A 27,359-nucleotide genomic window follows, 5' to 3' on the forward strand; every position below is an offset into this window, starting at 1 on the left:
TCAGGTCAATGAAATTCATCTCTTGTTAGCCACAACATGTGAACATACAATCACATTGCTGGCTAAGTCCGGATGCTCCTGCATCAAACTCCTGGGGAAGAAAAGAATCCTTTGTCAAAATTTTGGGATTGACTCCATACTTTTGTAATTCTGTCGTTGTTATCCAAATGGCATCCTCCATTGGTTGCCCCCTCCATTTGACTAAATACTTAAAATACACATGTCCTCTGGTTCTTTTAGTTACTTTTTTCTCCAGAACAACTTCCAACTCTTTCATAATGGTCTTTGGAATTTGTTCTTCCCAATTTAAAGTCTGAAATTCATCTTCTGCAGGTTCCTTCTGTAGCTCTGACTCCGTCTCCTTGTATGGGTACAAACCTACAACATTGAAGATAGGTGATATTCCAATCCCTTCTGGCAATTCAATTTCATAAGCATTAGTTGAAAACTTCCTCACAATTCTGCATGGCCCTATCTTTTTCATCTTTAGTTTATTGTAAGTCCCAACAGGAAATATTTCTTTTCTCAAGTATACTATCACTAGATCTCCCACTTGGAATTCTTTTTCTCTCCTCCTCATATCAGCTCTCTGTTTGTATTTTCCACTGCTTTCTTGCAATCTGTCTTTGACATCTTCTTGTAGTCTCTGCATCTGCTCTGCAAACTCTTCAACTTTTTCACTTCTTGTCTCCTGTTTACCCAAATTTCCGAGTTCATACACACCTCTTGGATTCATTCCAAAAACAATCTGAAATGGACTCATCCCAGAAATTCAGTTTGGAGTGTCATTATAAGCAAACTCAGCTTGAGAAAGTGCTAAATCCCACTACTTAGGATTGTTATACACTAAAATTCTCAATATGTTTCCCAAGATTATGTTTACCACTTTGATTTGTCCATCTATTTGAGGATGATATGCTGAACTGAAGCTAAGGTTGGCATCTAGTTTCTTCCAAAGAGTTTTCCTGAAATGCCCAACAAACTTTGTATCCCTATCAGACACAATACTTACAGGCAATCCATGTAACCTTACAACCTCTGAAAAAAACATATTAGCAATATGTGTTGCATCACTAGTCTTTTTACATGCAATGAAATGTGCCATTTTGGAAAATCTATCTACCACAACATAAATGGAATCATTCCCTCTTTGAGTTCTAGGTAACCCCAAAACAAAGTCCATACTAATTGCATCCCATGGTCGGTCTGGTATTGGCAATGGCTGGTACAATCCTGTATTTTGGCTTCTCCCTTTAGCATGCTGACAGATTTTGCACTTCTCAACAAATTTCTTAACATCAATTTGCATCTTTGGCCAATAGTAAAAAGCATTTACTTGAGCAAAGGTTTTGTCTTGTCCAAAGTGACCAGATAATCCTCCACTATGTTTCTCCTTGATTATTTTTTCCCTCATAGAACATTTGGGAATGCACAATTTGTTACCTTTAAACAGTAAACCTCCTTGGATAAGATAATCTAACCATTGAATTCTATTAAGAACTATTGGATTTTGTACAACTGCATAAATATCTTTGAATTCTGCATCATATTTATACATATCAACCATTTCTTCAAATCCTACAACACCAACTCTTAATTCTTGTACAATGAAATTTACCCTGCTCAAAGCATCAACAACTTTGTTCAACTTACCACTTGTGTGTTTTATCACAAAATAAAACTTTGTTAAAACTCTACTCACTCAGCATGTTTCTAGTTCAATTTTGGCTGGTTGTTTATGAACTAATGCATGATTGTTAGAATATAATACAAACTCTTTTGGTAGCAAATAATGTCTCCATGTTTTTAAAGATTGCACAATAGCATAAAATTCTTTATCATAAGAAGAATACGTTTTCTTAGCTTCATTTAGTTTCTCACTAAAGTAGGATATTGGTCTCTGTTCTTGACTTAAAACTGCTCCAATTGCAACTCCACTAGCATCAATTTCAACTTGGAAAACTTTCCCAAAATCAGGTAAAGCTAAAACTAGTTTCTCTGAATATTGTTCTTCAACAACTTAAAATTTCGGTCTACTGCTTCTTTCCACTTGAATGGCTGATTAGCCTCTTTGATTGTTTCAATAATTGGTGCACAAATCTGACTAAAACTTTTGATAATTTTTCTATAAAAACTTGCAAGACATGAAAGCTTCTTACCTCAAATATGTTTCTTGGAGTAGGCCAGTTCCAAATTGCTTGGACTTTCTCTGGATCCATTTTCAAACCTTCTTTAGAAAATACAAATCCCAAATAGATTAATTCTTCTTTCATGAAACTACATTTCTTCAGATTTATCAGTAGTTTCTCTTTCTGCAGAGTTCTTAAAACCAACTTAAGATGCTCCAGATGTTCTTCTTTGCTTCTACTGAAAACTAGAATATCATCAAGATAAACAATGACAAACTTGCCTACATATTCCTTCAAGACTTCATTCATTAATCTCATGAATGTGTTAGGTGCATTAGTGAGTCCAAAAGGCATCACTAACCATTCATACAACCCACTATTTGTTTTAAATGCAGTCTTCCATTCATCTCCTTCTCTAATCCTTATTTGATGATATCCACTCTTCAGATCTATTTTAGAAAAATACTTTGACCCACTTAAACAATCCATCAAATCATCCATGCGTGGTAAAGGAAATCTATACCTGATAGTAATCTTGTTTATGGCTCTGGAATCTGTACACATACACCATTCACCACCTTTCTTTGGACTGAGTACTGTTGGTACAACACATGGACTAAGACTCTCTCTGATTAATCCCTTATCCATCAGTTCCTGTACTTGTCTTCCAACTTCTGCATTTTCTTGAGGAGTTAACCTGTATGCTACTTTGTTTGGCAAACTTGCTCCAGGTATTAGATCAATATGATGACTAATACTCCTGATGGGTGGTAATGCATTTGGAAACTCATCCACAATAATATTAGAAAATCATTCAACAGAGTTTTGATTTCTTCAGATAAATCATCTAAGTTTGTGGAAGTTAAAATTACCTTAGGTCTCCTTATGACAACAAAATGCATCTGTTCATCCTTCTTGACTTCTTGCAGCAATTCTTTCCCACTCATCAGCATAACACTGTTTCCAGGCACTTCTTTGCCTGCTTCATCCTTCAATGGAAGCAATGTGTGTTTATTTCCATCCTTCTCTAGAGTGTAAGTATTTCTTCTCCCATCATGAATAGCTTTCCGATCAAACTGCCAAGGTCTTCCCAGCAACACATGGCATACATCCATTGGCATTACATCACACAATATCACATCCTTATAAGTACCAATCTGTATCTCTACCTTGCATTGTTCTGTCACAATAAGCTGATGTCCTTTTTGCAACCATGATACTTTGTAAGGAGTAGGGTGTACTGTTTTCACTAGTCCTAACTTGTCCACCATTTCTGTAGAAACAAGGTTATCAGTGCTTCCACTATCAATTATCACTTTACAACATTTTCCTTTGGACTTGCATGTAGTTCTGAATAAACTCTTTCTCTGAGCTGGTTCTCCTGTCTCTTTCTCTGCCTTAAGCAATACCCTTTTCAACAACAAGGATTCTCCTACTTCAGGTAATTATTCCTTGTTTTCAATTTGAGGTTTTTCTGCCCTTGCCTCAGCAACATTCACATTCCTCTGATTTGTTACTTTATTATGAGGACAGTCCCATGATCCATGTCCCCATTCTCCACATGTGTAACACTGAATTTCTCTTCCTCGACCTCTTCCTCTGGGTGCAAATCTTCCTCTACTAAATTCTCCTCTCTGTGGTGGTCTACTACTTGAACCTCCTACTTCACCCTGAGGGTGCTGAAATCTTGATCTGGTAGTTCCTTTACCTCTTATTGAACTTTTTCCTCTGTTCCTATGATTTTTCTTCCTCAACATATTCTCTTCTACCTTCAAAGCTGCTTGATAGGAATCTTCAATTGTCTTCAGACTCAGCAAGCTGATTTCATCCTATATGTCATATCTCAACCCATTTATGTATCTGGCTACCTTTTCTACATCATCCTCTACATGTCTTGCTCTAATGCTCAGCTTATAAAACTCTTCTGTGTATTCTTTGACAGTCATTCCTTTTTGTCTCAAATTTTGTAACTGTCTGAAAAGATTTAACTGATAATCTTTTGGCATAAATTTGGCTTTCAATCTACTTACCATTTTATCCCATTGTTTGATCTTGGGATTTCCCTTTCTCCCTCTGGATGTTTGTAATTCATCCCACCAAATAGCTGCATGACCCTTCAATCTGGTAACTACAAATTTCACCTTCTTTTTATCATCAACCTCCTCATAGTCAAAATACTTGTCTAATGAACTGATCCAGTCCATCAACTCTTCTACATTGAGATTCCTGTCATACAAAGGTATTTCCAACTTTGGTCTTCCATTTTCTTTGGCCAATATCTTGATAACTTTGGCAGCTTCACTTTCATCCTCCTCTTCTTCCTCAGAAGATTCTTTTGCAGCACTGGCATCTCCTTCATCAGGTGCTCTCCTCTGAGCAGTCTCCATTGTCTCCATCCTTGTATGAATATTTTGGATCTCATCCAGCAGAACTGCATTCGCTACAGGTCTCCCCTGACCTCTGCCAGCTCCTCTCCTATTTACTGTAGCAAACTTAATCCTTGGGCTTTAATACCAAAAATGATGTAGGAGGTTGATGAAAATGGGGTGGTAGTTTGGAATTAAACTACTGGTTAACTTTAGAACCAATCAGCTGCGCGTTACTAAGATTCTATACATGTATTTTCCCCCTGAGGGTCCCACTTACCTGACCAATCACCGTCGATGCTTTCTTTGACTTTCCCTTTTGTCAGGCGCTTCAATCTGCATCGTTGATTTCTCTCCTTCAGATCTAATGGATATTGCATCGTCCGCTCGCCAACTAGCCCAGACGATCTCCACCGTCGATGTGACCCGTCCAATCGAATGGCTATCACACAATCTCGCGCAGATTCTTGCATGATCGATATTAGGTCGAGAGCGCACGAGAAAAGTAGTTTTCTCATGCTATGTGTCGCCTGCTAAGGTTAATCGCGTGAAATTTAGAAATATCGTTTACAACTTTTAGGGCGCGCGAGATACCGCTTACCACTTTCCAAATACTACCCATGTGCTTAATTCATATTTTAAGAAAGGCGCTTAAGGAAAGGTTTAGCACTTAAGTACAATATTAACCCTTAACACTAATCGACTGTGATTTATAAATAAAGTGTTTAAACAGAGAAAAATACCTGATTAGGGTCCATAACGTCGATACACAACTACAAATGAATTTATGCACCAGAATTAGTGCGTCCACACGACACTTCAATCAATTATTCAACAAAATGGAAATTACAGAGTCTTGGCCCTCTCGCCTTGATTACAACAATTTGTCTGACCTTTGTTCACTCTCCAACCCTATCTCTCACACACCTCTCGCTTACTTCCTCTATTCTCGATCATATAATCTCTCCATCATTACATTCTTTCCTCTTTTGTGAATCAAATCCTATCCTAACTGCATTGACAACTCAGTGTCTATTTTTATCAACTCAACCATTAAATCCCTATTCTCAAGCTCTGATACACACCCATTCTAACAACTTATCTCCTATTCTAAAAATGATACAATATTCTGATTATTACAATAATTGGAGTAAAGATAATTTTCGAGAGATTCAACCCTCTCTACTGAGAATTGATTTTGACCACTCAGGTCAATGAAATTCATCTCTTGTTAGCCATAACATGTGAACATACAATCACATTGCTGGCTAAGTCCGGATGCTCCTACGTCATGCTCTCTCTCTCTCTCTCTCTCTCTCTCTCTATATATATATATATATATATATATTCCAGTTTTCTATTATCCTATTGAGATTGGATATATTGTTTAAAAAACCAAAATATATGATTACTTAAGTTTCATGGGATGTGGGTTCAAAGTTACCATTTCTTTTGAAATATATGTTTTCTTTTGAAATATAGGTTTGTTTGAGTAGGCTTGCATCAAAACACACACAATCAATAAAACTATACTATAAAATAACATGTAATAAGACTTATACCATAGAATATAATACTTATATCATAATATGCATGGTATATATGAATGTTAATGAACTATTATAAACATATAATATTCAATAACAATATTATATGCATTTATTACCATATCGTTGACTTACATAAATTAACAGAGAATATATAATATTTCAATAGTATATATACATATGATGTATACTAATAGCATGTAAATATACACCTTGTATAGACCCAAGAGTTATCTCTATAGAATTTACCAAAATATGTTTCCCACCAAGTTGAGTTTGTCATTTACAAGAAATCATGTAATTTATTCACGATGATGGTTAAAAATACTCATTTACTTCATTGAGTATTGGACCCTTATTCCCTAACCTGTGGTATTAAGTGAAATCACTATTCTTCATCTTTTTATCCATTGCCCCTTTGCTTCATTGGTCTTGACCTAAGTGCTTAACATGCTAAACTTTCTAGCTGTTTGGGATCGCTCAGGAATTGTTTCTTGCTTTGGTAGGTGGACAGTGGATCACAAAAATCATCGGACATTGACTTCATTTATTATTTGGGATATTTGGTGGACTAGGAACACCCTTATTTTCGAACACGTGAACTCGATATTTGGAGGACCAATTGAAAAATATTATCTTTCTACTTGGAGTTTTCTCTTTTTTTTCAACAGATCCTAAAAGTCATCCTCCTCCTCAAAATTTATGATCTACATTTCCTGTAGGTTTCTTCGATGGGGCATCATCTTTTGGTCTTTATGGATGTGACATGGCCATACATTTAGGGCCCGCGCATTCCTTCAGATTTCATTGGCACTATGGTAATGGTTCCAATACTCGTACAAAGTTACTTTCACTCTGGGGTGTCTTGCATTGCACTATCTGGGTCAACCTTAGGGAAATCACCATTTTTGGAGACTCCAAATCAATCATTGAATGGGATAATGAAAGAGGCTCTTTGGACTCTCTGACACTCACCACTTGGAAACTTAGAACAAGGGCCCTGATTAAAGTGTTTCATCATATCTCTATTTCCCATATCTATAGGATTAAAAATAGTGAAGCCAGCATGCTCTCAAAGGATGGAAGTAGTGTAGTGCCAAACAAAATATTCTTCCAGTCTTTTGATAATGGCGTGTTGCAAGGGTCTGGCCACATTTTGATCTAAAGATCTATTTCTTTTTTCGATACAAGGGCTCCTCGTTCCTCTGTTTTTTGAACTTGAACTCAACCTTTTTTGAGAAGATGCCTGATGCAAATTTCTATTTTGTATGCTTATATGAAATGACTCATAGATGAGGTTCATCTGAAATATGTAAATCTTGTTCTTCTCTCTCTAATGATAGTGAGAAGGTATTATTTCCTTAATAATGCACTTTCTTTCCAAAATCAATGAAAGCCCTTTTTTGTTTGAAAAAAAAAGGCGCAATCACAATTCTTCATCTTTTCAGCAGATCGATGTTCCTTCCATACTGGTTGCACTATAATCATTATTGAGCATAGATGTGGCCCCATAAGTTTTTATGAGTTCCATTTAGTGGGTGAATAGATATTTCTCCCATTGTTAGATTACAAGGGAGGCATTTGTTGGAGTTTGAATTGTTGGTTGTACTTTACATCAGTTAAGATATTCTTTAAGTAATGGAATGTGAAAGCAAGTTTCTTTTGTGAGGATTTTGCAGCAAGGCATACTATTGAGCTAAAATAAACTTGGATTTAGGAAAATTGACAAGATATTTATTTTGGAAGAAAAATATAAATAAAATAAATATTATTTCTTGTTGTGTTGTCATGACAATAGTCCACTTTCATTGTGTGTTGTCTCTACTCCAATTACTAAAATGATACTGTTGTTTTTCATTTTTTGAGCATTTTTTATAGATCCCTATATTTGATGTATTTTATTTTCATGAGAAATATAAATATTCTAAGTTGACCTTTTTGGGTTGTTTACACAGAGTGGAAAAGTACGTGTTAAGAAGAGACACATGTTTGTTTTATTTTGATTATCATTTTGGGTAGTTTTCATAAGTGCTTGTGTCATCAATATATTTTTTTGGTAAGCTAATATTATATTGTCTCACAAAATTAACGTTTTCAGTACACCAATCATCCAACCAACTTTAGCATGATTTTTGGAAGATGGTCTCAATATACCCAATGGGAAATTATATATTTTTTTACCACCTTCTTATAGAGTAATTTGTCCAAAACTTCAAGAGTATTAACAATTGTAGCATAATTAAAGTATCTACTACATAATCACAAAACAAAAAACTACCAACAATCATATCAACAACTAGGAATCAGAAGAAGTAACGAGTGTTGGATCCTTTGCAATGGATCTTGGAGGAGCTAACATAGCAGTAATGCACAAAATATGATTCTCAATATGATCCGGCTGTGCATCCATTCTATCAAGATAGACTTGGTAGTTTCCATGAACATGTTTCACATCCTTAAGACTTACAAATATATTATACCTTTTAGCTTGCTTCTCAGTAAGAACCTTGCCCAATAGGGTTTTCATTTTCCAGTGAAGGGAGAAGGATTGAAAATATTAATTTTTCTATCCCCTAGTGTGACTATGATTAGGAACCCACTACCCAACTTCATACATACGCTCTAAATTATAGAAGGTCTTCCTATCTTTAGATTTCATTGTTTCCAAGTGCTAATTTTCATTATGGGTTTCTGGGGTGGCGACTGAATGGAAGATCTCAAAAATCTCCTCAAACTACTATTAGGCTCAGTTTCGGCCCAAAGGGCCATGACCTCCCCACCCACATATACTTCTCATGCATTGGAGCTGCATGTGGTTAAACTAGTATCACCTTCTAGCTTCAACATATAGATTACTAGGAGAAGGGAATTGAGTGTAGAAACAAGGAAAAAAAAAAAAACAAGACCAAGATAATTTATCCCAAAGGACGCTCGACCTAACTCGAGCGAGGTAAAAACCAACAACACGTGATATAACTACATTGGTACATACAAGGCCTAGCAAGAGTGGAAAAGAAACTGCCACAAAATAGGTATTGATGCACAATACTACAACTACCCGAACCAGATAGTGGCCCAACCCGTTAGATAACACAACACTCAATGTCGAGACCAAAGGCTGACACCAAACTTAAGCATTTGTAGTCAAACACAAAAATTGCAAAGAAATTATAATTACAAGAAAGCTTCAGATTTTCCCGCGATGTAGTGGCCTTCGATTGATGAGAGTAGGTGCTAGATGAAAATATTTGAGTACTAATCACATTAAAAATTCTTGAGCCACGGTAAGCTACCATCTATGCAAGCCTTAAACTCTCTTTTGACCTCCTTAAAATAGAGTTGTACAAAATTAAAGCACAATTATTCCCAACACAACTTGCATAAAGCTTCCCTATGACCTTACAACCCTTTAGAATCATTCCCAAGGGTATGGAGCAAGTAAGATTCCAAATTAAGCTTAACCAATCACCTCTCCTAGTCCCAAAGAGTGCCCATAAAGTAATCCAAACCTCTTTTGGGGGGGGAACTAGCTGGTTCCTTGCAGGGTTGCTTCGCAAATGGACTTGTCATGTCCCTCTCATCCTTTGAATGGCATTCAACATGAATGACAAGAGAAAATATAGTCACATGAATTTTCATACATGGGTGTGTCCACACCACACCCTCAACTTAATAACCTCACTTTCGTAGGGTGGCAGGCACAACCTCCCAGGCCACCATTTTTCTCAAGCCACACCCCCATCAGGGATTCTGTCAACAATATTATTTGCATGAATTTTAGATATTAGTTTATCAACCAAGGTTCATTAAATTATGAAGTGCAATCACTATATGTGCAAGATCAACTTTCTTATCTCTTAAAATACTATTGTTCCAAAGTTATCTATTTTCATGAGTAACTTATAAAGAGGTTGGAATCTAAGGTTTGATGTTACTTTGACTTTGAACAATTAAAGTATAGGCCACAAGGACAATTTGAAATCACATAACAAATACGAAGTTCATAATCAATGAAGATATTAGATCAATGAAGGAACTCTTCTTTTACAAATTACCCAACAAAACTAATTTGCATAAACATAAATTCTAATCTAATGCTAATGCAAAATTTAGAGAAGATGAAATATAATCTTTCCAATGAAGGTTTACCATAGCTTCAATGATAGCAATGCAAGTCATATGGTTTCATATAACTCTATAGTTAAATGAATCTTGTGACAATACTTTGTTCATTCTTTTAACAAATGATCATAAAAAATCATCTAAGTAATAATAAACCATACAAAATAGAATCAAACCTAGCATTTCGGTAAAGGTATATTGTAGCTTCAATGGTAGCAATGCAGGTGACGTGGTTTGATCTAAATCTATGGTAAAATGGCTCTTATGACAATACCCTATTCACCACTTCAACTAATGATCAAAAGAATATGCCTAAGTAATTATGAAATATATAAAACAAATTCATAACTTAAAATAGAGAATTCAATTTGAATTTTGAACTAAGGAGAGAATAAAATGTATACAAGGAATAAAATACGAAAACATCTAGTAATCACAAGATATGTGCTAAGAAACTAAGATGTAAATACACAAAAAACCTACAAAAAAGATGAACAACATGAACCAAAACGAGGGGGCCCTCCAAGCCTAGCACACGTTGTGAAGAAATTTACAATATATAAAATTGAAGCTTTGTATTGATATATCAAAGGTCTAAAACAAGTTACAAATATAAATAGCCTACTTTTACACATCACTACTACCTATATGCTATCCCTCACTAGCTCTATATACAATCTTACAAACTTAAAAAATATATTCTATAATCCCTTTCTCGTTATGCCAACATCATGATATGTTGCTTGAATTAGCATATTCAATATGGGATAGGAATGATATCTTGCTTGGGATCTGATTTACAAAGAGTGAAATTGTGATCCCTTTAATCCACAGTTTGTGCGATTTCCTTCTTGAATTCAACATTGATTGAGGATTTCTAAACCTTCTCTAGCGGATCTAATAATAACCAATCCATCCTATGAACACTGCCGAAAATATATAGGTGTCCATTTTTCTTGTAGACAACTGTAACTTTCCATATGAACAATGGTTTATCAAAATAAATAAATTTCTTCAATTACTACTAAAAAAAGGATTGGAATTTTAATAGAAATTAACTGGTTAATTTTGAAAATTAAACTAAAGCAACATAGTACTCGATTATTCCTTTTCATGGTTTTAATTTGGACAAAATTGGTAAAAAATAAGTGTCAGTATAACTAAGGAAGAAAAAGGGCCAAAATGGCTAGATTTTGAGTGTAATTGGGAACAAAACATAGCCCCAACATACCCCAAAACAAAAGCTATTGCATGTTCTCATGTAAGGAATTTCCAAAATTTGAAAAAATTGTATCCATCTCCATCACTGTTCAAATACTTTCTACCACCTTGAGTAGAACATCTATATTTGATGTGGAACCTCTGCTAATTTTTCTCTTTGGTTTTTGCATTAAAACTTCATTTTTGAGTTTTTGATTTTGTAGTTTTAGGGCTTGCTTTTGCTTAGACCATATATATGCTTGCTTGACTAATAATGCACTTTCTTCCTTTAATCAACCATTTTCTTCCATGATTTCAATACTTTTCCTCTTCAACCATTCATTTTTTGTTTTGACATATCTCTCAAGAACTTGTAATTCTTCAACTTTTCTTTTCGATTTCCTAATTCTTTCTTATTTTTATCCATATCTAAAGTTGAGAATAGAGTATAAATATTTTCCTGAATTTTTACCCTGTAACTCATCGAGAATGAAGGAAATAAATTTGTTGTATAATAATAAAATAACCAGGGTTCTTCAAAATGATTATTTCCTTGCTTATCATGTAGATTGATGACACAATTCTTTTTCAGTAGTGGAGGTGTTCTAGACCTATCTTGAAATTCAAATAAGAGGGTCTAAGTATATTTTTCATTGTGTGCGACGGCGGATCATTTTCATGGAGGTATATGATGTTTTGCATCTAGTTTTATTGTCATAAATTATATTTAAATTCCATATGCATGGACTAAAAAGGCATAAAATTTGATCATTCAATAAAGCAAGTTATCAATTTAATGATATACAAAGCATTGTGTAATCTCATGCAACAAGGTCAAGTGTTGTGGCACATAGTTTAACATTCAATTGTGCATGTCTTGGTTTAAATTTCCATGCAAAATTTACTTCATGTCAAGTTTGTTTGCACGAGTCATGTGATTGATATGTTGGAGTTCAAATGTCCCTTTGAATCAAGAATTTGTAGATTCATTGAATTGTAAAATTGAAGAACATAATTGAGGCATTAAACTATGCCACCATATTGTACAAACGTTGGAGAAAAATTAAGAGAACACGCCTAAAATTTGAATATTTTCAAAGAAATCATTATCGGTAGTGCATGATCAATAGTACCCAACAACCCAAACAACATGAGAGCAAGTGAGCATGACATGAAAACAATAAGTGCAGGTGAGTGTGATCACAAAATCATTTTCCTTGAAACAAAAAAAACCACTTCAACCATAATGCCCATTGGTGTATCAAAAAGTTCCCTTACGTATTTGTGAATCATGCAAACAAAGGTCAAGTTGCCACAAATGCAAGTTCAACTCTTGAATGATGAGTTGAGGACACTGAAAAATTAGGTGTCAATGAGGAACTCAAAAATATTGTTTGTTTAGATAACCTTTTCTATGGGATCATTCCTCTTAAGCATACATTCAAGGATGTCAAATAGTTGATGATGAATCACAAGATGCCAAAGCATGGAGTGACATAAAAATAGTTTAAGTGAAAGCGACCTTGAATCTTTTTCATTTGAGGTTATAAAAGCAAATATTCATTAATGTATAAAATAAAACAAACAAGAAAAGAATGATTTTTCCAAAAGCATTGCTAGGCATTGGGAATAATTAAGATTCGATTGGAATTAGTATGTCTTAGGACAAAAAGAATTTCAATAGGAATTAGTATGGCTTTCAAACTAAACTATAAAAAAATCAGTTTGTGAGTGCTAATTTTCTTGTTGATTCTAAGAACATTGTTGATACCAAAATTCCTAAAAATGTAAACATTTCCACCCAATTGGTCACATGGAGAATCAATGTTTTGATCTTCATGCTTATCTTCTTTGTGGGAAGACAAATCATAAATTTCAGATAATGTTAAAAGAGGAAAATGGTTTAGAAAAAAACACTTCACTATGGAGGGATACCTTCTTGGTAATAGAGTCAATAAATCTAGAAGTTGCATATGTCTAACCATGTAATTCAAACATAGATAAAGACAAAAGTAGAAGGATTTCAAATAGCTATTCTAGATGAAGATTTTGGGCATGGCTAGGGCCGGGTTCTAATTTTCCTCTGGAATTGAAATTGAGTTTATGACTCCAAAATTGTACTCTCTTATAGCTTAAAGGGGCATACACTAATGAACAAAAAATATTAGTTTTCAACCAAAACCACCAAATACAATGATGAATTGGTTAAGGGTACCCATAATAAAACCATTTTGTCTCACCTTTCAATTAACAAAGGGGAGAGTATTGATGATGATTGCTGGGCTTCAACTTTCAACCAAAATATTTTATTTTATTTTATTTATTTATTTTTTTTATTTTTTTTCCAAATGGGTGACAATAGTTTGTAAATGGAAAACTTGGACAAATAAAACACCAAATTGGTGACAACAACAATATAAGAGCATTGCAAAGATTTCATCACATGTGATAAATTGCTAAATTGGGAACTCTAAGTATTTTCGCACTTGCCATATTTTTATATGACATACATTGATGTAATCAATTTTTCCTTGGCATGATTGACTTAGATTTTGAGTAATTCCAAAAAGACACCTAGTTTACTACTCCATGGTTATCTGGAAAAATTATATTTCAATATATTGCAGTTGTATCATAGATAAGATACATGATTAGGATGTTGATTGACACTATTTGTGTGGGATTTTCTAAGAGCATTTTTATGGAGATTCTGTTCACTTAGATGGTCATTTAAGCTAGAAAAGGACAACTAAATCCATTTTCATTGTTGCTAGGCATTTGATTTAGTTTTAAAGCATTTCTTGGGATGTGTTCGACTTGTGGTTGGTTCACTTCTCACAATTTTATCTCATTAGATGTTGGAATTCATATCAATGAACAATTATAGGCTTTCTATCTCACATGTTTACACAGTGGGAATTTCCATATTCTATGAGTTTTCAACATGTAGATAACATATATGACCCAATGTCTCCTATAAATAGGTTCCCAAAACATCAACACTTATTCATTTATTTTAGCATAGGGTTTTCTTGTGCATGAGGCCCCATCATTCTCTCATTCACACTTTCCCACTTTGCAATCAATCAACATAGCTCATCAATGTTGTAACCTACTATTCTATCTCATTCAATGCTACAACCTCATTACAATGTTTTCCATTATAAGGAGGCCAAATTGCAATCACATCAAACTGTATCCCAACTAGCAATTGTTAGGGATGAGATTTATCCACGTTAATTTTTCTCATTCCTTATTTACCTAAATTTTAACCTAATCATTTCTCAAATAAGCGAACTTTTATTTTCATGAGACATGTCTTTATATTCCATATGATGAATATACATGTTATGGTAATCAAGTGATTGCTTGGACAACAAGACTCTAAGCCATTACAAGAAATACTCATTATGAGCTCAACATGTCACATGCAGGGATTGAACCAAGGTGTGGAGGATACTAATATTTCTCCCAACCACCCAAGCTAAACCCAACTGAAAAATAGTTAATCTTATGCAAGATGAACAATTCATATATTTTATCATTAAAACATACTTTCATGTCACTAAATTATAATTAATGAAAATTTCATATATTTTGTATTTTTAAAGCATAATAAATAAATGTGAATACATTGAAAGATATTTTTCATGAGAAATATCTTTATATTTATTATGAGGAATATACATGTTTCAGCCCTTGAAGGACTGCCCAGACAAAACAACAAGGGTCAAATCCATTACAACAAAGCTAATCATGCTACTCTCATATTTTTTACTTTTTCCAAAGAGAAATGTCTTTATATTCCATATGAGGAATATACATGCTTGAGTCCTTGAGGGATAGGTCATTCTCAACAATAAGACTTGAAGACATTACAAAAAAGCTAATCATGTCACTTGCGGGAATTGAACATCAGTGGGAAGGATAACAACATTCCTCCCAACCACCCAATATAAACCCAATTGATATATATACATTGAAACCTTTTATTTTAATGGATATGGATTTGAATATAATAATTTCGATAGTTGTTTTGTAAGAGGTTAAATTGCAATTGGGATGTAAAATTTGATTTAATGTTTAAAATTAAGGTTAAGTACTACTTGAAAGCACATGACCCCACTATTATAGCCTTCACAATGATAAGAAGTGATATTGTATTTCTTGCATATACGATTTAGGCTAGAACCCCTTGTTGATCTTGGAGTATGACCTAAAATTACTTCTAATTGGCTAATATCATGTCTACCTTGGACATAAGGATAATGGATAATGGACCAATTCCTATAAGCATTTTAGAGGAGTGGAAGTCTACCTTTGTGGATCACCAATGGGTTATTTAAGGTGACCAAATTTTGATTACACACAAAGATGTTGTTATACATTGAAATCTTGAAATTATTTCAAGAAAGACTAAACCGGTACTAGTAATCCTAAATCTTACGAGGTTTTGGTCTATTTGAAAAAAAATGACTTTGATCATATAATATATTAAAGGTTGTGGATAAAATAATTTTAACTATTGGTTGGTTGTGCTAGTTTTAAGAGGAAGACTATGCTATAATGAATGAGATCTGAATTTTCCATTGGTGATGTTTTTATGGACAACATATGCTAGGTGAATTGTTGAACAAAATTAAACTAATTCTTGATATTACTTATAATCGTGAATTAATTTCAATTTGACATAATAATTATGATCATATGCCATAAATTAGAATTATGATATCTTTCATATGCAAGAGGTTAAACTACAATTGAGGTTAGTATATAGACTCAAGTGTGGGACTATGGCCGGATGCTACTCAAAAACATTTGAACCCACTAGAGGTAGCCTTGACGATGACCACAATGGAAATTAACCTTTTACGGTGGGTACTATTTAGGTTAAAACCACCTTTTGGTCCTAAAATAAGAACCAAAATTGCTTCTAATTGGGTATAAGCTCATCTTTCTTGGATGCAAAGAAACATGTCAATGAACCAAGACCCAGAGACATTTGGCATGAGTGAAAGTCCACATATTATTAACTACAACATGTTATTTAAGGTGGCATGGTTTTTCTTAAATTATAATAACAAGTCAATCCATATTTGCAGATAACAACTAATCATGATTACTCTCTCTTTTATTGACAATTGAGTAATATGATAGGTTTTGGCTCATTTGAATTAGAAAGAAAAAAAAAGATTAAACATGTTGTAATTAATACTAAGTTTATCATTTTTTTAGGTAAAGAGGTTTTGTATTTTTGTAGAATTACAAAAAGTACATACCTCAGAGCATTAAAGCTCAACAAAGACTGGCCATGAACATGGGATTGAAGCTAAGAAAGCATATGATGAAGGCATGTGTGATGAGGTCTCTGTTCACAGAGGAGAAACCAGAGAGCCTCCGACAGTTACATTGCAACAAAATATACAAAACCACATCTAAGGCCATGAACAACAAGACATATAAACCACAATATAGGTTACCTTGGAATATTCATAACACTAGCTAGTGCTCAGGGGGTCCTCCTGGACCACGGGATATGGTTTGTAATAGTCCAGATCATCTAGCAGAGGGAGCCTTGAGGAAGTTAATTGGTTGGAGGAGATTGGAAATTTAGAGTACCGTTAGAGAGAGCCACTGATCTGACCACCATGACAACTGACCTAGCCATTGTGACTAACACCTTTACTGTAGAAGGGACCCAAGTTGGTAGAGGCAGGCTTCAACTCGCCGCTTGATTGACATCGTTGTAGCGAGGGGCTACAAGGCATATCGTGGAGAGCGTCTATGTGCACTGGATAAAGTGAGGAATCGTCCACTATTTCAGTCAAGGGAGACTCTAAACCCTAAATTTGCATACCTAGGAGTCTGGAAATGCGACAATAAGTTGACTTTGCATGATGTAAATGGAATTCCATACCCGAGACATTTCCTTCCTGCAACACATTAACATCTTCTTGGTCTTGGTAATGACGTCCCAAGAGGTTGTGCATAACCCAAAGATGATCACCAGTGACCTAGAGCTCCTGTGCTTTAACGTCTGCCACCATTCTTCTGTAGCAGTGTAGAATAATGTAATCGGAATTTACTTCCCTATGCCCATGCCAAGAGGGAGGGGAGGTCGGTCTCGCCCTTGGCCCCCTCTGCTAGACTACCCTCTTTCTTGGACCATTATTGCAGAGAAAACAGATGCAAAGCCCTGAAACTGAGCAGAGTCTCTACTTTCGTGCAATTGAGGGAATTGATGGCCATATTGAGAGCACCCAACGTTTTAATGAAGAATGAGGGATGCCGGATGACAAGTTGAATCGCCATGTGCTTAATGCGCTTTAAAAGCGGTAGGAGGGTGGACTTAAACACCACCACCGCACTCCAGACTGTAGACATGGTGGAATGTGAGCCAATAACACCATTGTAAACCCACACCAAGTCTTTGCACTGGATTCATTAAAATCATTGAAGTCTTGAGTTGTCAGACTGACACCCAAATCCGAGGATACTAAATTTATCATTAAAAGGTTTATGGTTCTCACATTTAATAAAGATATATAACTAAGTTTTAAATCATTTTTATATTTCTTTTAACACATATTAATGTAAATTTATTTTAATTTTAAATAATTATTATTATGGAAGCTAAAATTGAAAACTCTTATTCAAATAAATTTTATATTTAATAGATTTAAATAAAGTCCAACGCAATTGGCAATGACATTGAAAATTAAGTCTTCTAAGCGAGGAGGTTCGATGTTCAAATCCCCGAATTCCCCTGTGCTTGCGAAAGAAACATACATAAACACCTAGAAATTGGTAGCTACTAAAATTGATCACGTATCATGTAACTACGAAATCAATTCAATTTCTAATTTCTCTGAATAAAAAAATTATCTTAATATAATATCAAATACTTAATATTAATATTATCATATAATATAATATAATAAACTATACATCACCCCCACGTCATAAAGTGAATTTTTTAACACAATGTCAAATACTTAACGTTAAAGAAAAAAGTAAAAAAATAAAATAAAGCATGTTCAGTTAAAGAAAAATAAAAATGAAATCATATTCATTGACCGGTCTACGATTGTTTGATGTGGAAACAGACATTTACGAGTCTCCTCTCAATGTAGCATTCTTTTTTAAAATGAAAAATTTGTTTTTCATATTAATTAACAAAATCGTATATAAAAAATGATATATCAAACCCTTATAAATATTACAAAGATTATAAAACCTTTTATAAAATATTTTTTTAAGTCTCCTCCAGTGTAGCATTCTTTTTCTATGAAAAATTGTTTTTTAATGTTAATTAACAAAATCATATATAAAATATGAAAATTCGTTTTTTTCATATTAATTAACAAAATCATATATAAAAAATGATATTCCAAACCCTTATAAATATTACAAAGATTATAAAGCTTTTTATAAAAATAAATTTTTTAGATGGTTGAATACTATTTCAAATAGTCATTGCAATCCCAGCGAGAATTTTTAATAAAAAATGGTAACAAGCGAGGGAAAAAATATTTTTTTTAAATAATTTTTTTAAAGAGTTATATTATATATTTAAAATAAGTTTTTTTATAAGTTTGATAGAACTATATCTTTATTATGTTTAATTTTTTATTTTTATTGAGGATAGCACAAGATTTGAACTTAAAACTTCAGATTTGGTAAAACTTCGTTTCCACAGTCATTGCCAATTAAACTACCCCAAGGAGACACTATACTATATACTCAAAACAAAATTACTAACAAGGTTCAAATCTTTGTAAAATAGAAATTAAAAAATTTATTTTCCATTAGTTTTTTAGTTTTTGATTTAATTTTATTATTATTATTTAGAATAGAGTTTTTTATTAATATAAAGATAAGTTATATTCATAGTTTTTCTAATCATGATTTGTTATTAGAAAGAAGAAGAAAGAAACAAATTATTTTAATGTCCACGAGGCTAAATATAGCCTATGGGACAGATTGCTTCTTCATCTGCTTGATGTATTCGGCCCTTTTTCTCTGAAGCTTCAAAATAAATGTTCCCAGCTTCTCGACAAACCCTTCACTAAATAGATTATTCCAAGAGCTAGCTGCTATCATATCTGCGTAACTTTCCTGTTGTCTTTGAAGACCTCACATTCTAAAATGAAATGTTTTTCTGTTTCCACTTTTTCGAAAGAACAAAAAATGCACTCTTTTCTCCCACACTTCTTTTGGCCTTTTCCAGTGCCTTGTTTCACAACGGAGTTGATGAGAATTAGTCCTTGACTGAGCAATAAGAATTTTGGCTTTCCAAGAGATATTGACCTCTATGTATGCTTGTGGTTGATGACTATGAGTGAGATTAAACACTTCAATATAATACTTATTCTTTCTTCTTAGCTCCTTATCCCAAGTACACTTGTGGAACTTTTCCATAACAATAGATTTTATCTCTTTGCTGTTTATGGGACACACTTTCAAGTAAATACCCCATTTACTAAACCATTTGTTATTTTGTTGCATCCAAGTTTTTTTGCTCTTGTACAATCTGTCATTAAAGACAACCTTAGGCCATCTACCCTCTTCCATTTGTTCAATTTTTTTTAAATACCTTATGACTCGCACCATAGCAATTGCTTCAATAGGAGCAGTCCCTATTTCACTTAACAAGATAGCATAAGGAACACCACTTTTAATCTTGAATTTGTTTGTAATCAAACACTTCTGAATTTTCTCGATTTGTCTCCACTGCCTGTCGGATGTTTTGCTAGCCCATAGTTCACAACCATAGAAAATCACCAGAATCACTAGAAGCCCAAAAAGAGTTTGAGTGGTTTTCTAGTCCCATAACTCTCCCTCTCTACCCCTATATTTTGAAAAGCATAAAATGCTTTCCAACCCCCCAAAGTTCTTTTCTTTCTACAATCATTCCAGCTTAGATTTTTGTTGAAGTCAATTCCGAGGTATTTGTAATCCACAACTTTTTCGAGAATCTTGTTTTCAAAGTAGAACTTATGCGGGAAACTAGACCAGCCACTAAAAAATGCTTTTTAGCTTCAAAAACATAGTAATTAACTCCTAAATATAATTGCAAAAAAACATAAAATCCTACACAAATACATCATCATATAGTTATAGTTATCCCTCTGCCAACCCAAAACTAAAAAGAAATTAAAAACATCATAACAACCTTCAAAAAAGTAGATGAAGAAGATTGCATCCCTACCTTAAAGCGTTGGCATCCCAAGACATCCCAATCCATAAATATTTTATTTTTAACTTTGAAACCTATATAAAATAGAAATAAAAAATCTTTAATTCAAGAATAAATTAAATGAAATTGAAAATTTTACTCATAATTTAAAATATTTTTCAAAATTCCACAATACAATAAAAATATAATTTTATATTCTTATATTCAGAAGGAAAATCCCTTGAAAATTTTAAAATGATAAGAAAGAGAAGCCTAAAAGAACATAACATGTATATAACACACCTCTCAAAACAAATAAGAATTTAAACTTTGACCAAAAGAAAAAAACTTATAAAGAAAAAGTTGAGCACATTGAGTAATGAGCCCAAATCGGTTTGCTAGGAAGGGAACAGTTATGCATCCTCCCACACTGAACCGTAAAATGGCTTCTCACCGCACTGACAAAATGGCAAAACTTGACCGAGGGAAATAAAAAAAAGAACCTAAAAAAGAGGAGAGCATATTGAGAACCGGACCCACAGCCGTTGGGATGTTGTTGGGGAAACAGTGAAGAATTGCTGCTGCATTCTATTTCTTTCCATATCCTCTTTTCGCCAACGGGAGGTCGTGGCGACAACAGATGTGATGTCCTGTAATCTCATCTTCCCCTCTCCAACATTAATTGCCACACCATGTTGTGAATCCCTGTAATCTCACCTCGCCCTTCCCCAACATTAATTGCCGCACTATATTGTGAATCTCCAAATGATCGCTGTCGGATCATAAATAGTTGTTAAGCGAGGGAAAGCAGGAAGGCAATAATGTCCGCTGTGAAGATGGAAATGGAAATGGGAGGAGAGGAAATGGAAGCGGTGATGGAAAGAGCCTGGGATTTACATGACAGGATCAGCGATGCCATCCACTGCCTCTCAAAATCCCATTTCATTCATTCTATTCGGAAGAAACCTCCTAGTCCCCTTCCTCCCTCCTTGTCAGCCCTTGGAAATCAAAACCATGGCTGCCTTAAACAAGACCAGAACGCCGCAGAACACCACATTAGCAATGGCGCACCTGACTCTGCCCAGTGCGCTGATTTCTTGCAGGAGGAAGACCTATTTGCCGAGACGAGGAGCTTGACCTCCATTCGGAATGCTCTGGAGGTGCTGGAAAACCAACTCTATTTCTTGCATGTATGTATATCTGTATTCTCCTCCTCCTTCCTTTATGGCTACGAATAAGTTATTTGCTTATTTTCATAATCAGAATGTACTGTTTTTAGTTTGGTGGTTGTTATTTTCATGAAAAATGGGATGATATGGTATATAAAATTGTCAAAGTCCTGTGTTTCTTACTCCTATACATTTAATTGGGTTTCTGTATATCGAATTGGCTGTTCCATATCATTAAATTCCATATATGGATTTTGTATTGGGAAAATTGCCGAAGATCTTTGGCATCCTTGAAGAATCCGATCCCAGTTCATGTTTGCCTCTTCTAAATGAAGATAGAAGGCATGTATTAATGTGGAATGACATTCACATTTGAGTTATGGCGCTATCTATATAATAATGTAATATCATATAGATAACAATCACAAACCAAAAATTATTTACAAAACATATAAATAATAATCACAGACCAAAGATTATTCACAAAGACAATTGACATAAGAAAGCATACAATAAATGTGTGAAAATGAGCTATGAGATGACACTGCAACATCAACAAATTACAGATAATCTGTTAAACTGGGAGATAAAAACATGGCTTTTTCTAGTAAAACAATTTGAATGGCTTACAAAATCTTCCTAAGGTTAAAACACTTAGTTGAATTTGTAAATCATACAATTCTTTTTAGCAATTATCCCATATTCCTTTCTTTCAGCATAGTCTAAACCTATATGTAAATGCAAGTTTCCGCAGTTGTTTATGTTGGATATTGCTTCTGGATTTAGACTGAGAAAGTGGTGTTTGACATTTCAGGTGGTCATTTTACTTATTATCTTTTTAATTTCTTTCTCTTGATGATGAGTTTTTTTAATTTCTTTGTCCTGATGATGGGTGAAGTAGTCAAGTGTTTACTTGAAAAGTCGAACACTACTTTTGCTTCTAAGCTTTCGCTTTTTTGGGTATATTTTCTGATAATTTTTTTCTATCAAAAATTGTTCAACTGACATATTTGAGTTTTTAAATCTGTAAAGACTGAGTGCTCCAGGGGTTTTCAGGGCTCATAATACATTTATGTTTTCAAAAATATATTCACAACAATGAAAAAATAACGACCCCACCAAAAATTTATTTCCAGATTTGAGCAAAATAGACAAAAATGTACAACGGTTACACTTCACCCTTTCCTTCTTCTTGTTATACAGATGGTCTAGTCGGACAGACATTTCTTTGAGAAATCTAAAACCTATACCAACATATCTGCAGATCCATTGGAACAAGCCGTTGTTTCATACACTCTTTCATATGCCTAAAATGTTGATGTTAAGTATTTCACAGAACATCAGGTATTATGTCCGACAGGTCTCTGACTTATCCTTCCGATTTAATAATTTTTTTGCCTTACTCTCTCCTTTGACTTCGTGATTGCTATATTTGAATTTGGGCCCATCTTTCCAAATTTTACAATCACACTGGTTTGTTCAATTTGAGTTTTCTGTATGACAGTTCTCTCGAACTGGATTTGTGATGCCGTTCGTTTCTTGAACATAAGCTTTTATTTTGATTTAGTCTTTTCTAATTCTTTTAGGATAACAGTAACTTTCAAAGCTCGGTCAAGTGTGGTCTTGACAAAATGATTGAGCATCTTTGGAGACTGGCTTCTCAATGTGACAGATCTATTCAGGAGGGCACTTCTCCATCATTGTTTTCTGAAATATTCCTTTACCTATTAACACGGGCTTCCTGAAGTGGTTTTCAACTTTTCACCATTGCGTTTATGACAAATTGTATTCTATTAAGAACTGCACTCTAAACTTGTCTTTGCTTAAACAGACCCTGCAATTGCAGCAACGCGCAGATAAAGATGCAGCTCTAATTCGTTTGGAAGAAAGTCGGCTCATGCTTCTAAGAAGGCTCAGAGAACATCGTGGCAGAGAATTAACTGTTATTCAAGAAGCTCTAGCATTTGCTAGTGACAGAGATGAAGCAGAGGATATACATTCAAACCGTTGTGCTCATCAAAATTCTTCAACCAGAGAAGCAAATAAAACAGTCTGCTGTAATAAAAATGTCAAAACCGATGAAAATAGTAAAAACTTACCAAACAAATGCCAGAATGGCCTTACTTGTTTTCTTAATTTTAGTATCCAATTCATGAAGAATTCAGAGCCGTTGCATAGAATGGCTGGTGTAGTTGCCAAGGTTGCACTAATAGCTGTGAGCATGCTCACAGTGCTTCAATTACAGCAAACGACACTACGGCCCCTAAAAAGAAGTGGTAGCAACAAAAGTTCAAGGGTTGGGAAGAACACTAGCCATTCGGAAAGGCAAGAAGGACATACAAACATTGATGATCATTTTCCAAAACATTCAATAGGTGAAAAGACAAAGCTTCCTGGACAGTACAGTTTCAAAAATTTAGATGTGTTATTTGGTAGAGGCTGACATGCGTTAGAGGTCCCCTTATTTGCTGTGACTGATCAATCAATAGCTCCAATCACGGCCTTAGTACCTGTCAAGGAGTTCTGTACTCTAAAGTTGCTATCCTTGTTACTTGGTAGAATGGCTTTCATTCACATTGTAGCCGGGAGCCTTTTGAAGGAAAGGGAGATTCATATTAGTGCAGTTTCCGTTTTTTCAAAAACAAAAGTTTTGCAGAATTCCAGCACAGACTGTTAAGTGTGGTACATGAATTAAGTAGATAGTGCTTTTTAACAGGAAAAATTTCTAAGCTAGTATAGTCTGGTATTTGAAGATGCCTTATACAGTTTGTCGAAGGAGGCTGTCAGCGACTATGGTCTTTCACTAGCTGATTGACTACTGTACATCCAAAAGTTTTGCAGAATCACTCCAGGTTTGGTTTTGTCTTTTGCTAGCTGATTGACTACCCCTGTACATCCCAAAAGTTTTGCAGAATCGCTCCAGGTTTGGTTCCTATTTAAAGAAGATCGAAAAATGAAAAAGCAACATATCCATCATTATAGGTTTACTTGGAATATTTGGATTTAGTAATCAAAATAGATATTATGCTTAGGGATTTGAGTTTATTCTTTGCACAACTGGAAAAGCTGATAATTAGTTTTGGGCTTTTTGCTGTCTAGTCAGATTAGCATCTGAAATCTGGACAATCATGCATTGAGAACCTCTTCCCAAAGGTTATGATTTTTCTTTGATTGTTTGTTAAATGTAATCTTTATGTTTGATGCTTTGCATCAAGAAAACTTGTTTTGGTTCAGTGGCAATATTGTAACAGTTTTCGTATTGGATTTAAAATTTGTATTTTTTGTGCAGTGAAATGACATTGCTTTTTTGTGTTTTAAAAAGATCTACAGTCTATTATGGTCATTTCCAAATTCCAAGCACTCCACCAAGAACATATAGATTTAGGGGTTTGACATCATACGCTGTAGAGTAACCCACTATGTTCATGGAAAAATTGATAGAGTGTTCTGTATCCAGAACACAGCAGAGAGTTGACATTTCTGAAAAGTTTCCATCCAAGTTATTGTTGCTGGCTGTTGAACCTTCGCAGGATTGCTTGCATAAGAGAGAGCATTGATCACACCACAATATGATGAGTATAATTGTTGCAGACATGCTAACCTACCAATGTCTGACATACTGCAGCCCCATGTCCCTTACTCTTAAAATAAGGAATCTATTATTTTTGACATTCTAAAAAAGTGAATTCTACTGCAGATTCTGGTGCATAAAAATTAAAATACATAATCTAAGGAGTGATATTATAAAGGCAGCTTCTTTGCATTCAATTGAGTTCTGATTAATTTAAGGTACCTGTATCCTTTTTTTATTTGAATATATGCTTCCTCATTAGCTTGTTTCATAGTAGATAGTTGCACTTTAACAGAGCATCACAGAAGAAGAGGAATATTCAGGGCTCTGAGCTTTGACACATGCTTCCCTGGGAATTTGCCAAGTCGTTAGCAACATGTGGTGAGAAGAAAATTTTAGATTTGTCGTTGTGGTGAGAAGAAAATTTTAGATTTGTCGTTGTGCTTTGAACAACTTGCTCTTTGACTTGTCAAGCATTTGCAATACAAGGATTGCAACAAGATCTGTTTTCACACACCAACTCTTTGTATTCTTATTCTAATTTCAAAGACAGAAATGATGATTTCTAAGCACTTTGAAAGTTCATAAAGCAAATTTGGTGATAAAGTGTTTCAATGGAATGATAGTATTTAAGTTATTAGCAACATTTTGCAGCCTGAATAAGCAGTTTCCAAGTGTATGCCTTGTCTACTATGGAATTACCACCAGACATGACTTGAGCACCCAAGTGTAGGTTTTAGGGAATAACCAAGGCTTGCCAAGAATAACAAGGTTATGAAAGCGTGTCATATGTACCATGTCCTGAGAAGAGTTGTGAAGACTGAGTCTCATACAACTATAGAGGGAAACACTTACTAGCAGTGCAAGCTTCCTTCTCTCTCTCTTTAATGATTGCCTTCTTTACAATAATAATTATACAAGTATATCTGTGATTGAAAACTGAGATGGTTGGAATTTTGGTCATGCAGCAACAGATCAATTTTTGGCAGGAGTTCCTATGCTGTTACATTTCATATTCTGATGTTGTCGTTGAATTATGACCTGGATTGAGGGTTTGTGGCTTTTTCTCATCTGTAGTTGTGATATCTAGGTATACCCGCAAAGGAACACTGGTTACCACAAGGGAAATCTGTGGGTTGATTGAACCATAAATTAGTTTTGTGCTTCCACAACATGCAGGTCTGCTTTTGGACTGCAATAAAATGAAGCCAAAGTTGATCAAAGGTTGTGAAAACCCGTGAATTGGCTGTTGCAGGCTGCTATAGGTTCTGTTAATATGTGCCCCATTGAAAAGCAATGGTCCAGCATTGTTTATCAGCATAGTTGTAGAAATTGTGTTTTGGTGTGCTCCAAAATTCAGGGTGTTGATTATAGCAAATATTGTTCTACTGTGGCAATTCAGCACAAAAGAATGTTGTATTGTTGAGTTTGATAGAATTGTCTTTTATTAATGGAGTCAATCAGAGAAGATGCTCAAAAGAATGATGGATTGTTGAGTTTGTTTAACTTGTCTTTTGATGATGGTGTCAATCAGAGGAGGGGCTAAGTACTCAAGATCCAAATCAGTCATGTGTCATGTACGACACCTTGCAGGAGCATGAATTTTGATAAATGCCTCAGGGGGAACTGACTTTGTTTTTAGCATGATTAAAGAGGTTTTTCAAGTTTTTATGAAGTTTAGTTTAAAGATGGGTTAGATGTTATTTTTGGTAAGAATTTTGACAATTTTGCCAATGCCATCTTAGATGCATGGAAGATAAATATAGTCTCTCTTGGAATGAAAATAAGGGAGAGGATGGGCTCTTGGACGACAAGACTTTACGAAAGCTCTATTGATCTAAGAAGTAGTCTAACCATAATTTTGAAGGCTTCTCTATGATGAGCTTTACCCCAGTCAAACCATAATTTTGAAGGCTTTTCTATGATGAGCTTTACCCCAGCCAAGATTCTTGTCTTCCAAGATCCTATAAGCTTTGGTGACTAGGGTGAGAACAATATCTTTTTGGGCTTGAGTGGTGATGGGAATTGACATGAAGAGACCTATAAATGTGGGTTTTCTTCATGTAAAGTTGGTGGT

At 34.5% G+C, this 27,359-nt stretch overlaps 1 protein-coding gene across 1 annotated transcript; it reads left to right on the forward strand.

The window, feature by feature from the left end:
* The first annotated feature begins 21,091 nt into the window (after nucleotides 1-21,091).
* On the forward strand, nucleotides 21,092-24,982 carry LOC149167740 (uncharacterized). Its single transcript, XM_089433123.1, has 2 exons — nucleotides 21,092-21,732; nucleotides 23,543-24,982. The coding sequence occupies exons 1-2, from the start codon at nucleotides 21,364-21,366 to the stop codon at nucleotides 24,152-24,154; spliced, it is 981 nt and encodes a 326-aa protein (XP_089289249.1). The 5' UTR covers nucleotides 21,092-21,363; the 3' UTR covers nucleotides 24,155-24,982.
* Nucleotides 24,983-27,359: the final 2,377 nt, after the last annotated feature.

The sequence above is a fragment of the Pinus tabuliformis genome, chromosome 5_1 (genome assembly GCF_031772625.1).
Source record: "Pinus tabuliformis cultivar Carrire ecotype Pingquan chromosome 5_1, CPIR1, whole genome shotgun sequence".
Taxonomy (NCBI): Eukaryota; Viridiplantae; Streptophyta; class Pinopsida; order Pinales; family Pinaceae; genus Pinus; species Pinus tabuliformis.